Source organism: Falco naumanni, chromosome 8 (genome assembly GCF_017639655.2).
Source record: "Falco naumanni isolate bFalNau1 chromosome 8, bFalNau1.pat, whole genome shotgun sequence".
Taxonomy (NCBI): Eukaryota; Metazoa; Chordata; class Aves; order Falconiformes; family Falconidae; genus Falco; species Falco naumanni.
Window position 1 is genome coordinate 30,628,786 of NC_054061.1, and position 14,472 is coordinate 30,643,257.

The following is a 14,472-nucleotide window of genomic DNA, read 5'->3' on the forward strand; positions in this document are numbered from 1 at the left end:
GGTTCTGTTAATGACGTTCTCATTAGAAGTTCTTACCCTAAGTGCTGTTTCCTTTTGGCTTTAAAATCGCCTGCATGACTAGTATGTAAGTAACCTTCAGGTGACATTGCTTTCATGTCATAGCCTCAGAAACACCTATTCCAGGTTAGAGAGCACATATATAAGAAATCACATAAATGCTGTTGAGAGCACTGTGGAGAGCCTTTTGGCTGTCCTTCCAGAGATCTCTCGAGCAGGTCAGTACAGAGCTACTTCACAGTTTCAGGGTGTGAGTCCGAGGTGGATGTGACTCTGGAGACACTTCTCCACCAATATTTGAGATGTGGATTCATAGAGTTAACTTAGAAAGAACTTTGTAAATTGCTAGCCCCACCCCATTTGTGGTACGAACATCTACAAAAAAATGTGGGGGTTTTTTTTGTTGTTTTTTTTTTTTTGTCACGTCATTACATCTCCATAGGCCAGAGGATGGCGTGTGAGACCTGCTGCCTTTTGAAGAAGGCATTGCAGGGAAGTCACTGGGGAATATCAGCACTGCATATATGCATATTGATAGGTGGTGTATGTATATGGTTCTCTGTATAGCTACCTACACATATGTATTGAGATTTCATGGACTGTGTTTGGATAGTTAGTAGCTTATCTTCTAAGGTAAATCTGAAGGTCATGATTATCCAACAAAAATTTTTGCTGTGCTTGTTTTTTGTTTTTTCTCTTCTTTTCTACTTAAATGAGCTCATAGGCCTACAGAAACCACTTCAGGTAGCTGAATGTGGAGAAATAAAGGAAAACATCTGAATGATCAAAGTTGAATTCAGGTTTTCACCTTTGGGATTTTGTAAATCAGTTCTGCGTTACATATTTTAATAGAAGTCTGCTTATACCATTCTACTCATCTGAGCAGTGCCTTGCTCTCTTACTGCTGAGTGCCCCAAATTCAGTGTGGGAAAGCCCAGTCCATGTCTCTTTAAATGACATGTGCTTGCCTGTCTCCATGAAAGTCCCTCCTGCCACTCCTCAGTGCTATGTAGCAAGCAAGACAAGCAGTGTTTTAGTGGAAAACTGTGATCCAGTATTGGTATTGCCTTATGATATCTTTAATATCAGGATTTTTTTCTGTAGCGGTTGTGATTGCTGTTCTGGGGAAGACAGGGTGTGCCTCATTCCCCAGTGAATCATACATTAGTCAGGCATGTTTTGCTCTGTATGAACTGCTGGTGGAAACTGTATACTTGTGAAATTTAGGTTGCCCGTGGCATCTTCTTTTCACGTGATTTAAGTATTTACTTCAAGTGACAGTGGTGGAATAGATCTGATCAGTCTGAATAAAGTCTCATCTTTGAAAAAGTTAGTTTTTTTTAAAAACCCTGCTGTTAGATTGTGCATTTGGAAAACTGAAGACTTTTATTAACTTTTATTGATTATTTTTTTTAACTTAGCTTTTTTGTTTCGTCTGTCACACTTTTAAGCTCCATTTTAACTCAAGAATGTATCTCTCTATATAATGTTTAGTTATGAAAATCCAGCTTGCTTTTTATGGTGTAGTCCCTGGCAGCCCTAGCTACTGTACCAGTCACCATATGAATGCTGCAAAAGGCAGGCAGTGCTGGAGGAGCAGGTCCCAGGTGCAGGAGGTGGCAGCGGGTCCCTTCCCTGACTGATGGGCGAGCGGTGGTGGCATTCCCAATGTGGAAGGGAGAGTGTGGCAAGGAAGCCTTGGTACACCAGAGATGGGAAGCATTGCATTGGAGACTACGCTGGAGACTTGCTGATACAATGCTTTAGTATTCAGACTGAAAGCCATGTGGGTTTTTTTCCTCCCCCGCCCCCCTGCTCTTTTTGAAGCCTGAAAATGTGACTTTTCTTTTATGAGTCAGGAGACTTCTTGCTGAGTAGGCCATAGTATTTTTAGATGTGCTGATTTTATGTCTGAATACGGTCTTTTTATGTAAAATGCATCTTTCATTTGACTGTTTTTCTTTCAGTCTGCTGGCTGTGCGTGTGTGCTGGGCAGGCTCCCACACCACAAGCAGCTAAACAGCATGTTACCTGCAACAGTTTAGCTTTTGTTTTCTTTGAAATACTGATTGAATAATAAAATGACTAACTTTTTTGCTTGTGAAGGCACTTCTTGATCTAGTTTTAGGTTTATGTAGCCTTCAGGCACCAAAGTTCCTGTGTAGATTTAGCTTTAAAATCTACATGCCGCAGTTCCTGATTTGCAGGAAAGGTAGACGGAGTAAGGCAGTATTTGGTGTTTTACTATATTTCTTGTGGCAGTAAAAGCCAATTAAAACATGAGAGGGAGTGAGTAATTTTATTCTGCATGACAGGTAATAGAAGCATCAGTTTGTCGAATCCTTGATATTTCTTCTAGGAACCAGACGTTTTGGAAGAAAATGAAAAATACACTTGTAACTTGAGTGCAAAATCTTGAGTTGCACAGGTCCTTAGTTCAGGCACATACAGTGCATAATGCTGATCACTTCATGAGGTGTGAATTTCTTTCTGGTATTTAGTTTTGTTTTCCCATTATTTATCCTATTTTGCCTGCAAAGTTTTCTTCTTTGGTAAACGTTCCTATGATCAATGTGAAGTCAATGTTTTTTTGCGTGGTTATGCCCAGCTAGTATAGTGCGTTACAGACAAGATCGGGTTTACAGCTTTAAAAATGCTTGTCTTGCAAAGCATTTTTGGTGTTAGATGAGGTCCTGTGCTAATCACATTGTTATTTAAAGAGCAATATACCTTCCTTTTGAGGTTAGGTTTCTCTTGGCCCAGCGCTAATGTGCACAATTAATGTCAGTGATAGAAATTGTGTAGGCATTAGCAGGCACGTGAGCAAGCTGCAAACCGCTGCATCAGTAGCATCACAGCAAAACCTACTGCGGCAGCACTCCTCTTCTAGCCTGTAAAAACCAACCCCGTACTGTATTTGTTGCCAGGCGTTTTGCTGTGTTATTGACATAGATTTATAGATTGTTAAAAGTTAATACTGCCTTATGCAGCCTAAGATCTTCCAGGTTTATGTCAGAGTGCTGAAATTTGTAGAGGTGCTACTACAGTGTTTCATGCTTTTGCTGGTGGTGCTAATTTAGTTAGTGCAGCCGTCTGACTATATAAAGAAAATGAGAACTTTGTCATGTCTCTGTGTGTGTTAAAAATTCGCACGTAGGCTGTAACTCTTGACTGCAGTGTGCATTTTGGTCTGTGTGTTTTAGAATTTGCCTATCCAGCTGTTAAGTCTTTTGTAACAACATTACTAGCAGCTGAATAGTTTTGGTACTGTGAGTTTTGTGGTTACTTTTCATGAATACGTTGGTAATTTCTTCAGTTTTCTTAGATTGTGACAATGAAAACAATGTATATCCATATCATGTTCTGGAAATTGGGTGGGTGAGTAAAGGTGTTTAGTGTTTTGCCTCTTGCTTTCCTTGGTCTTATTAAACACATTTTCAAGACTGTTTTCAATTTGTTAAATGGAATTTCTTTTGCTACCACTGTCATTATCAGCAGTCAGTACTTGCCGCCGATGATAGTACATCTTGTGAAATACTTGTGATGATGGCTGGCCCTGCCGCATGCCCAGCTGGCAGTCCATGGGCAAGGGAGTTGTTTTCCTTTACAAACAAGGGAGTTGTTTTTTCGGTTATAGAGCCACTTCTACCGCTAACTCTTACTATATGAAAATACTTCTATAGAAATGCTAATTGCTGAGCAGGAAGAACTACTCTGACTCTAAATTATACTCCTAAGCATTGATAAATTGAATTACGTACTTTTCTAACTTCTACTGTAGTAAAATTTTACTGGAGAATGCAATGATGCTTGAATTGTGGTAGGGAGCATTGTTTTATCTTTTTTAAAAAAGAAGTTCCTTGGTTGGTTTTTTTTTTTGTGTGTTTTTGTTTTTTTTAAATGGGAAGTCAGAGGGTCTTTTTGATATGGGAAGAGGTATTGTAGGTGGGTTTGTCACTGAGTGTGCTGTGCCAGTTCACACACAGAGTTGAGGTATTTCTATTCCTCTGTTTTAGTTTGCACAAAGTAGGGAGCTAGGTGGTAACCCACAAATGCTTAACTCCCCAGTTGTCAAAACTGTGCACTATTGATAGTGCAGCATACAAAGACATCAGCCTTCATTCGTGACGTTACCCAATTCCTTCATTACTTTGTACTCAGTTTCTCATTTGTCAAATAATTATGTTAGTATGCTTAGTCTCTGGGTGTGGAGCATTTCTTGAGTCGGTGGTCACAATCTCCCCCTGCCAGGATTAACATTCCCCTAGTTTTTGCTGAGCTCATTCCTCATGGTGAACTTCCAGTCAGCTCATCTACTTCGGCGTTACTTTAGAAGTTACTCTTTTGGACAAAGGATTTATAGGAGCTTAACGAAGCATTAGCAGAACATACAAAAATACTTATATCTTGAATTAACCATTAACAACTAATTTGTTTCAGTTGTCTTAACATCAGACTTCTAACAATACATCTGATTTTATTAATAATTCTCTTAATTGTTTGATGTCAGTTCGTTCATTAAAAAGGGAGATGTCTTTGGGTTTTGTGCTATTAGATGTTATAACCTAACCTTTTTTGCCTTAATAGGTATACAAAGCTTGGATATGCTGGTAATACTGAGCCCCAGTTCATTATTCCTTCATGTAAGTATTTTGTTACTTGTGTATGAATGCTGAAGTTACACTTAAGAGTTTCTATAACATGCTATGTAAAAAAAAAACAACAAACAAGACCTCTGAGAGATGACACAGTGATAGTATGGCTCTGTTCAGGTTTGTTATGGATGCTTAGTTTAGAAAGATACATTCGTTAAAATACTATGCTAATACTTGATGTGAAGTTAATTTGTTGGAAATTGAAATCATATTAAAATACAGTACCATGGCTACATTTACTTTTTATAAAGTTTTTCCCCTATTAGTGATTTAATGGGTAAAACTTCAGTTGATTATAACTCAAAAAAAATTTAGAAATTGAATAGTTTAATATCTTTAGGGTTTAAAATGTTACACATGCGAGATATTTTTCAGTATTACTGTGGTTATGATAATTCACTATGTTTTGCAAAGAGAACAGAAAAACATGTCACTTCTGTTTTTCCCCATGTAAAATTGCTTATTTATGTGCTCCCTGTTTTCTGAACTTTCTCCCACTTGAAGTGATAGGGCTCTGCTCTGGAGAGTGGAACTCGATTGGCTTCCTTTAGAAATGTTTCACCTTTTGACCTCCTATTTGTCATTGTTTTTATCTGTGCCAAAGTAATCACTTATTACATCCTGGTAAAAAGGCATAATTAGTACACCCAGTTTTCCTTGTAAATGGAACAGGAAAAGAGGTAGAACTAATGCTACTTAAGCATAGTTACTGTAAACTAGAACTTGGTAGTTCAAGTTCTCTGCTAATTTTCTAGAAAATATGCTTCAAAAAGCAATCTTCCTGGAAAGCTGAGGTTAATTCACTTAATGCGTTCTCCTGTTTCCATACAAGTGAGAGAATTCTTTGTCTCTTCTATATTGTCTTCTAATACGTAGTTCTTAATTTGGTTTTCCAAATGAACTTCGTTTTGTTTGTCTCAGTGGCATATAAAATTTACTCTGCAGTCTTGTGTTTGACACAAAAACTAGTCTTAACATTAGATTTTAAAAGTTACCAAACCATTGCAGGAAACCTTGTATCGCTCTTTAAACTTTATAGCAGTCTTTAAAAGTGGATAAATGGTTATTTTATTTAATTTCAGATAAATGGAGCTTACATACTTTTTCTGAATCTTCAGATTTGGTTTATTTAATTGTAAAATCACTTTCCTGTTCCAAAAAAAAGAGAAGAGATAATCATGACACTTTAAGCAAAATCTGGGAATGAAATGACCTGTCAGACCATTAAGCAGAGAAATTTATATAACAGGGATGCTTGTTAAAGTACAAGAGAAAGCAGAGAAATGAGACTTTCACAGCTTTTTGATAGTGTGGTGTATTTTTTTGTTTAAAAAAAAAAAAAAAAAAAAGGCACTCTAGATGCTCTGAGAGCTGAAATGGTCCTTGACTGCAATTCTCTTAATGAAACAGGTATTTTTCTCATCTGTACTGTAATCCAAGTTAGGTAATTGCACTAACTGCATGAGTTTACATTTATTATCTGCCTCGAAATAAAATAGCACTGGTGTTATCCACATTAAGAGAAATGAAAACAGAGTATAGCAGTACCTAGTTTCAAAGTAAAATGTTACAAAAACCTGTGGATCTTTTCAATGCACTTTGGTGGCTTTATATTCCTTAAGACTGTCTTCAGTGGAAAAATGGTTTGGTTTCTCCTTTGACTTCCAGCGATGGTGGTTGTATTTTATCAATTTGATTGTGTAAAAAACATTTGCTGTCAAACAGGTTTGAGCAGCATTCCTTCTGCCTTTATTTGCTGCTTATCTTATTCACTCCTGTTCTTAACAAATTTTTATCTCCTTATGTGTGTTCTTGATTTAATTCTGAATATGCTTCTGTAGAGATGATAAATACTTGCTTGAAAAATGAAGTAAATGAGAATATATCGGGCCAGGTATTTTTAAGAGACTTGGGGTCACCGCTTTCTTCCCAGGCTGCCTTTTAGATCTCAGCGGATTGTTAATTTTGCTTGATTTTTATTCATTTAATCCTTTTTTCCTGCTATATGTTAAAATAGGAGTCAACTTCTTTCCATTATGCAGTATTTATCTTGGTTTACATGTTAGGTGGCCCTTTCTTTACTTTACTAGGTGGCCTTTTTTTTAAAAAAGAAAAAGATAGCCTGAGTCGTGGTTAAGCACAAAAATGGATTTGATGCAAGTATGTCCTCTTTTTTTCTTAAGGCTCTTAATTCTTGTGCCAAGCAAACCAAAGGCAAATGCTGTGAGATACCGCTGGAGTGCTGCCCATCTTTAGACACTGCGGTAGCTTAGCTCTGGTTTCAGTAATATTTATTTCCCTGTTGGTATTTTCAGGATATAATTCTTGATTCAGGTTGTTTCTTTCTCATTTCTGATTTTCAAACCCATGACTGAACAGGTTAGTCCCAAGGCCAGCAAAATATTGAGAGTGTGCATCTTGTTTTAGGCTCGTAACAGTGTGAAACCGCTTTGACGTGAAAGTTTCTATAATCCTGTGGCAAGCGATGGTATTTTACTTGAAAATTCTTGAAGATAATGTGCATCTGGACAGAAAAAATTTCCCCAGATGTGTGTGCTCTGTAATGATGACTTGAAAAATACTTGGCAAGGTTCTTCTTGTCACTTGCAGCAAATGCTGGTCTTGCGACATCTCCTTCCCCGCGATTTGAGCTTCTGCTTCTTATCGACCCCTCCATGCTATTCGACTTCCTCTCTGCTATCCTGTAAGCTGCTACAGAAGTTGCAGGATGATTCAGTTTTCTTCCTGAGGAGCCCAAAATAATGCCTTCTGTTTTATCCTGTTCAGTCTTTCATAACGTTTAACTTTTTAGTTTCTCTGGCCACACAGCTCTGCTTTTGTTGTCCTTTATGGGAAGAGAAAGGAGAAGGATGGGGAGCATCAGTGAACTAACAGTGCTTTGCCCTAGTGTGTTATTGATTTCCAGTTCCTCTGACTCTGCTGCCCTGTGTCCGATGGGCTTGGGGCTGCAGCAGCTGGTTTTGTAGCTTTTTTTTTTTTAATCTTAGTTGTGAGCAAATGGAACTTCTTCCTGAGGGTGAGAATTAGAAAAATAAATCTGCCTTTGACAGCTTTTAGATCGTGATCTTTGAATAATTGAGGCTGATGTTAATGCTGCTTATAGATATGAATTTACTTATTTGAGTAAAAGATTGCGTTTAAAGGCAATTAGTAAGACCTGAAGAAAAAAAAAACCCAACCAGCCGGTATTGCCGGGACAGCAGTCCTGATAGCCAGGGGGCTGATGCAAAAGATGAGGGAAAGGAACATCTGTGTTCCTGTGAAAACTAATTGCCGGTCCACCTTTCCAGGGTCTTGTGTTTAGCCTTAGCCAGTTTTTTTCTGATAAAACTTTTGGCTTTATTTATGATGAGTAATTATCTTGGAAGGAATAAATTGCCAAGATACAAGCTCTTAATTTTTGCTAGTTATTTCTTAAAGTGAAGGGGAGATTTATAGTCTTTCTTAAATGATATTCCTCATCCTATTCTTAATGATAGATAGGAGTAGGTTTTAAAGGGAGAAATTAAATGTAGACTTTGTGAAAATCAGTTTTAAAGAATCTAAAGGTGCATCATGTGGCCACAAGAACTTCTGTCCTTTAAAAAACACTCCTTTTGTATCTGTTTGCTTTTTCTGTATGCCTTACCTTTTCTCCTACTCCTTCCTTCCTGCCTTTTGTACATGTTTTTTGCTTCTTTAATTGCTCTTCAGTCCCTTTTGTGTACCATATCAGTTTCACAAGCCAAGAAATCAAACTGGTGCAAGTGAAGTAAAACATCCATTTATATAATGGCAACAAGATTTCTTTCTTGCTCTTTATACAACTTCTACAACTACATTCTTATTTTATTATTATTATTATTAGCAGCTGAGTGTGCAGAAAATTAGCGTACTTGTTGAATAAACTTAAATCTGTAGGCCCTATCTTTTTATTCTTTCTACATTTTATCTCCCTGATTGCATGTTGAATGTCTTAACAATTACATCTATATTTAGGTCTGTGTTGTGTTGCTTTATAAATCCGAATGATGTTTACCTACAGTTGGAATTCAAAATATCTGTGTTTTATTTAGCTTTTCTGTGCTTATGCCTGAAACAAAGAATGAATAATACAATGTGTTCCTGTTTTTGAATGTTTTCCTTTTTCAGTGTGGAATATATAATCTACAATATTGTTTGTGTTCTGTTAAAGGTATTGCTATCAAAGAATCGGCAAAAGTGGTCGATCAAGCACAGAGGAGGGTTTTGAAAGGTGTTGATGATTTAGACTTCTTTATCGGGGATGAAGCAATAGAAAAACCAACTTATGCAACCAAGGTATTAAGAGAAACATTTAAAACAATTTTCCAGTCTCTTTAGAAAGCATCAGCTATACAGTAAACAGCTACTTAAGAATGCTTTTGAATTAACGTTAATCTTGTTTTCTTGTTAACTCTGTTTTAATGGAAAATAAGGTTTGTTGTTAGTTTTGTTGACCTTCAGGAGCCTGTGGGAATTTGGAAAATGGTAGGTGAAAATATATATATTCCTTTTGAAGTGAAGGGAGGCTGGGAGAGTGTTAAGCAGAAATACCACATTCTTTCATATTCCATGGCATCTTCTATCAGCAACATCAGTCAGGATACTGGGATTGGGGAAACTGGTTTATTACAACCATTCTGTTGTACTGAGAAAAGTGCAATGTATTGTCTCTGCTATTTAAGGTTGGAATCTGAATTTTGAATAGGTGTCAGATCAGAACAAGGAAAACCTAATGCAAGTTTTCTTGCATACGTAGATAATTTGAAAACACAAATCTTTTTTTTTTTTTTTCTTTTGGTTCCAATTATATTTTGATACTCCTCTGCAACAGTGGCCCATCCGCCATGGTATAGTTGAAGACTGGGACTTGATGGAGAGGTTTATGGAGCAAGTAATCTTTAAGTATCTAAGGGCAGAACCCGAGGATCATTATTTTCTTTTGGTAGGTAAAATTATGTCCTACTTAAGAAATTGCATATGACTAGTAAGAATGTTTGTGCTGATTTATGTAATAATTCTTGAATGTGAATATGCTTAGCTTGAAAACTAAAGTAAATATAAATTACCCGGAACTTTCCTGACCTGGCTTATCCCATCCAAGTTCTTTAACTTTCTAAAGATGTCAGTGTCTGGGCTGCAAACTTCTTTCTATTCTCTTCTCATTTTCCTGCAAATTGTGTCATCTTCACCACTTTTTTTCTATTATTTATCCACTGAGTTCAATGATCTGCTTTACATTTTTGAGGTGAAAAGGTATGTGTGTATTTTGACTCTCCATAATTGCAATTATTTTGTTCTTTTGCAGTGCTGCCACCTGGATAATGTGTCTAGACAGTGAATTTTGTCTTTCATTTTCTGTGAAATTGAAAGGATTGATTGTCATATTTGGGCAGATTAGATCTGAATTAATATCAGTGTTGTTGTCAAGCATCTGCTATTCCTTAGTATTTATTTTAAATGTTGAAATAAGCAATTTGTTTTAGTGTGACATTTATATAACAAGTTTGGAATTAGAGGTGTTGGCCATACTTGTTAAAGAACATCTAATGTAACCGTTTTCTTGAGGCAGGTCTAATTAGGTCCAGTTGCTCAAGGCTGTGTGCAGCCAGGCTGTGAATATCTCCAAGGGTTAAGGTGCCATAACAGCTCTGGGTCTCTTTTCCACGATTTGACCACCCTCATGTTACCTTTTTTCCCTTCCTAATACTTCCTTAGGATTTCCCATGTTTCACTTGGTCTCTATAGCCCTTTGTCAGTCACCTTTGTGAAGAGTCTGGCTCCTCCTTTTTACCCTTCTATTACGTAGTTGACACAATGGAAGAGTGATAATTTTTTCTCAAATACTCTGTAGCACTATCTAAAATGCTGTTTCAGAGGAGAGACTTAATATTAAGTATATTTGTTATTTTAATGAAAATGATAGCATACTATCATAGTGTATTGTATGTTGTTGTTATCTTCTCTGTTGAGTACGTTTCTACAGCTGATCATATCAATTTGTTTTATAGTTGATTGCCTTCTGAGGAAAACCAGGTTTTTTTCTTTAATGAATCACTGAGAAAATTTTAAAATAATTGTCATTTTTTAAAATGTGCTAAACTGCATCCTTTGACATGTTTACATTGATACTCCTTGGTTCTTTCAAGTGTAATCAAAAGTTTTAAGCAGCTAACCAACCCACAAAAGGGGCCTTGGATGTAAATTCTTAAGCGGTAATTACTATAACATTTTTATTGCATTTGTTTTCACTCAATCACGTTTTTGCAATGCAGTCTGCATAAGTTCTACTATTATCAGAGGCGTTTCTAGATTTTCTTAATTGCACCATTTGCCTTTAAAAGCACCCTTTGCACATAACTATTTTTATACGCTATTCTTGTTGAATGACTCACCTTTCAAAACTTAGGATTTAATGGTATTTTTTGTTTTGTTTAGAAGTCAAGTGTTTGATTTTAATGTAAGTAAAACTTGGGGTTTTTTTGTCTCGCAGACTGAGCCTCCATTAAATACTCCCGAAAATAGAGAATATACTGCTGAAATCATGTTCGAGTCTTTCAATGTTCCAGGGCTATATATTGCTGTTCAGGTAAGGCAGTTCTGTTGAAAGTTAGAGCTACAGTATTTCTCCTTGAACTAAAATTAATTTCACTATAAGAACTGTATGAGTGGTGCTTGGAGTACTTTTAGGTGCTTCTCGTTAGCAGTTTCACCACTGTGTGTTTTTGATACACATTGATTCTGTGGCCTGTTAGGTAGGGACTGTTCCTCTGTTACCCCTATAGAAGGCAGCCTCTAAGGAGTAGAATATAATAGTTGTTGCATCATAAATAATAAAAAAACAAACTGAAAAGAAAAAAAACCAAAACAAACCAACACACCACATCATAGTAAGGGTATTAGGCCAAGAATTGCATCCCTCTCAATATGAAGTAGCAAAAAAGATGTTTGATCATGGCTAAACAAGTGTTGGGCGGGAGTCAAAAACTACATTTATGGACTCTCCTTTTCATAAGCTGTTGTGTACACCTATATAAATATTACTAAATCAGCTCTCATGCTGTAAATTATCATGAGGGTGTCATTCTGGGTGTTGTTGGGAGAGGCAATGGAAGGTGGGATCTGCAGTGCAGTGCTGCTATTAAGATTTGGTTTTCGCATATTTTTTTTTTTTACAAGGCTGTCCTTGCCTTAGCTGCATCTTGGACGTCAAGACAAGTAGGAGAACGAACACTGACTGGCACAGTTATAGACAGTGGTGATGGTGTCACTCATGTTATTCCTGTGGTAAGTATACATCAAAAATACAGAAACAATTTCACTGGGGAACAGCTTGTCCTGTAACTTTTCTGAAATTTACACCTACACAGGCTGAACTATAGCTAGGAATCTTCAGAGATGTCAGATAATTTCCAGGGTTGTGGGTATGGGTTTCTGTTTATTTTGTAGTGCAGTAACTCTCAAACAACTTCTGTGCACCCTGAATTTGTCAGGGCATATTGCCTTTCAGTGACTTACCTTAAAAGGTGGCTTGTCAAGGCCACACTAAGTGATCAATGAAACTGTATTGCTTTAGCATATTTCCAGTTTATTTTGCTGGTGAAAGTGAGTATGCTCTTCACAATAGTCCAAAAAATTGGGAGTTTTTTTGTTCAGTTCATATATAAAATAAATAATAAAGAATATTTGAGGGCAGATGTAGTATGTTTACAGTTTTTCTCCACCTGTTGACCAACGTTTAGTAATATGCAATTGTGCATCAGTGATACAAGAAAAATGTTCTGACCTGACCTGGAAAAAAATTAACCCTGAGGTTAATTAATGTTGAATATCTCTTCTGATGTATCAAGTTGCTTGCTAAAAATATGATCATACGATGTTTTATTAAATAATTAACATTTACAGCTGCAGTTTCTTAACTGTCAAATTACTGATTTTGCTGTAGGTGTGTATTTCCTTTCACAAAGCTACATATTTGAAATTCTGTAATTGGAATACTTCATAGTATTATTATTACCAGCCACTTGAAATAGATACCTCTCTGGCTGTCTTCCCTTGGGAAGTTAAATGAATATCTACACACCAGATGCATTTTTCTTTTCAAAATGATGTTAGGTTGTAATTTTTAAGTTTAAAATCTATACAAAGCTTTATCATGCCACAGTAACCTCAGTTTTTAAAATTGAGTTGTTATACCAAATAGTAGCATTGGTGGTGGTCAAACATATGCTGTGATGTAGCGATTTCTTACTAATCTTGGTGGAATACAGTGGCTAAATCTTTATTCAGTCCGTTCATCCAAGATGGCATATTTTTAATAAGATGAAGGAAACAATTGACATTTCAAACCTTCTATAGGTAAACTTATTTTAATTGTACTTAGTAGTTCAAATTGTCATTAAAACAGTTGAACATTGCCCAATTTGCAGGTTTGGTTTTTTTACCTGAAATAAAAGTAGAGGTATTCTATATTGCTTGAAGCATTATGCTCTTTTCCAGAATGACATTTGCTTGATTTCTGGAATTTTTAAAGAAGTTGAACAAATTGACAGCAATAGTGTTCTGCTTTTGTAATAAAAAAGAAATAACAAACAGTTATCTCTGTAGTGAAGCTAAGAATAGTGGTACGTTTTTTATGACTTTATTATTTTCTGTGTTAGAAAGAACATTTTGTATGAACATAAGGCCCATATAAGAAACTTTGAGGATTTCATATTAGTGCAATATTTTGATTTATCTTTTCGGATGTAGCAGGTCTGGTGGGGTTGAAGGACAGTCTTGAACATTTTTGGTTTCTGCATTTAGACCAGATATTTTTAATGCCCTAATACTGGCTCCCAGGACAAGTGTGATTTAGAAGGGTAGACTGATGGATGAGTGTGGGCGAGTCTGATGTTCTAAGCACTCTCAATTAATGTGCTGAAATGATGCATTTTCTCCCTGCTTTCAGAAAATTAATTTTGGTTCATGTGGATTGTTAACGTCTTACATCAGTGGCTGTGACTGCAGAGCCACATCATTTATTCTAAAATAATATTTCACGATACAAGGTTCCTTGACCTTTTTGGTAAGAGTAACCTCATTTTGAAGAGAAAATAAAGGCCAAGGAATAGTGAGTATAGCTATTTGTCTGCCTTATGTACTAGTGACCTCTCTGTTCCTCCTAACCTTGTAAGAGTTATAAACCAATGCAAAGTGAAACACTTTTAACAGGTGAAATAAGGCTACTGAAGAATTGGGTTTCTGGTAATTAAATGAACCAGTCTTTAAAGGACTTCAGTCTCATAATCATAGGTAGCAAATAGGAGTTTAGACTCCATGTCTTTTTCTCTCCCTTCCTAGGCTTTGGTGAAAGAAGTTCTTGTCAGTGTCTTTCTCCCAATTAATTTTATTTACAGGCTGAAGGATACGTGATTGGCAGCTGTATCAAACACATTCCAATTGCTGGGCGAGATATAACATACTTCATTCAGCAGTTGCTGAGGGAGCGAGAAGTAGGAATTCCTCCTGAACAATCCTTGGAAACAGCTAAAGCAGTGAAGGTAATGTGAACATTGCAGATGTTAATGTTACGGTAGGTCAGAGCTTGATATCTATTTTTAAAAGATAACAATCTCTTAAAATCATTGCTCTTCCAAGTAAAGGCGCTGTGTTTCTAAATTATATAAAAATGTCTAAATAGTATAATAAGATGAAATGTCTTAAACTTAAGGTACACCGTTGGGTTGTACTCATTTTGGCCTAGAATTTCTCTCCCTTATTATTACTGTTATTATTA

At 36.4% G+C, this 14,472-nt stretch overlaps 1 protein-coding gene across 1 annotated transcript in view; it reads left to right on the top strand.

The window, feature by feature from the left end:
• Positions 1–14,472, top strand: part of ACTR3 (actin related protein 3) — a 32,691-nt gene that overhangs the window by 12,784 nt on the left and 5,435 nt on the right. The window contains exons 2-7 of the mRNA XM_040603517.1: positions 4,606–4,661; positions 8,869–8,993; positions 9,529–9,639; positions 11,188–11,283; positions 11,874–11,981; positions 14,093–14,236. Coding sequence (XP_040459451.1) covers positions 4,606–4,661; positions 8,869–8,993; positions 9,529–9,639; positions 11,188–11,283; positions 11,874–11,981; positions 14,093–14,236 — 640 coding nt within the window. The remainder of the gene's footprint in view (positions 1–4,605; positions 4,662–8,868; positions 8,994–9,528; positions 9,640–11,187; positions 11,284–11,873; positions 11,982–14,092; positions 14,237–14,472) is intronic.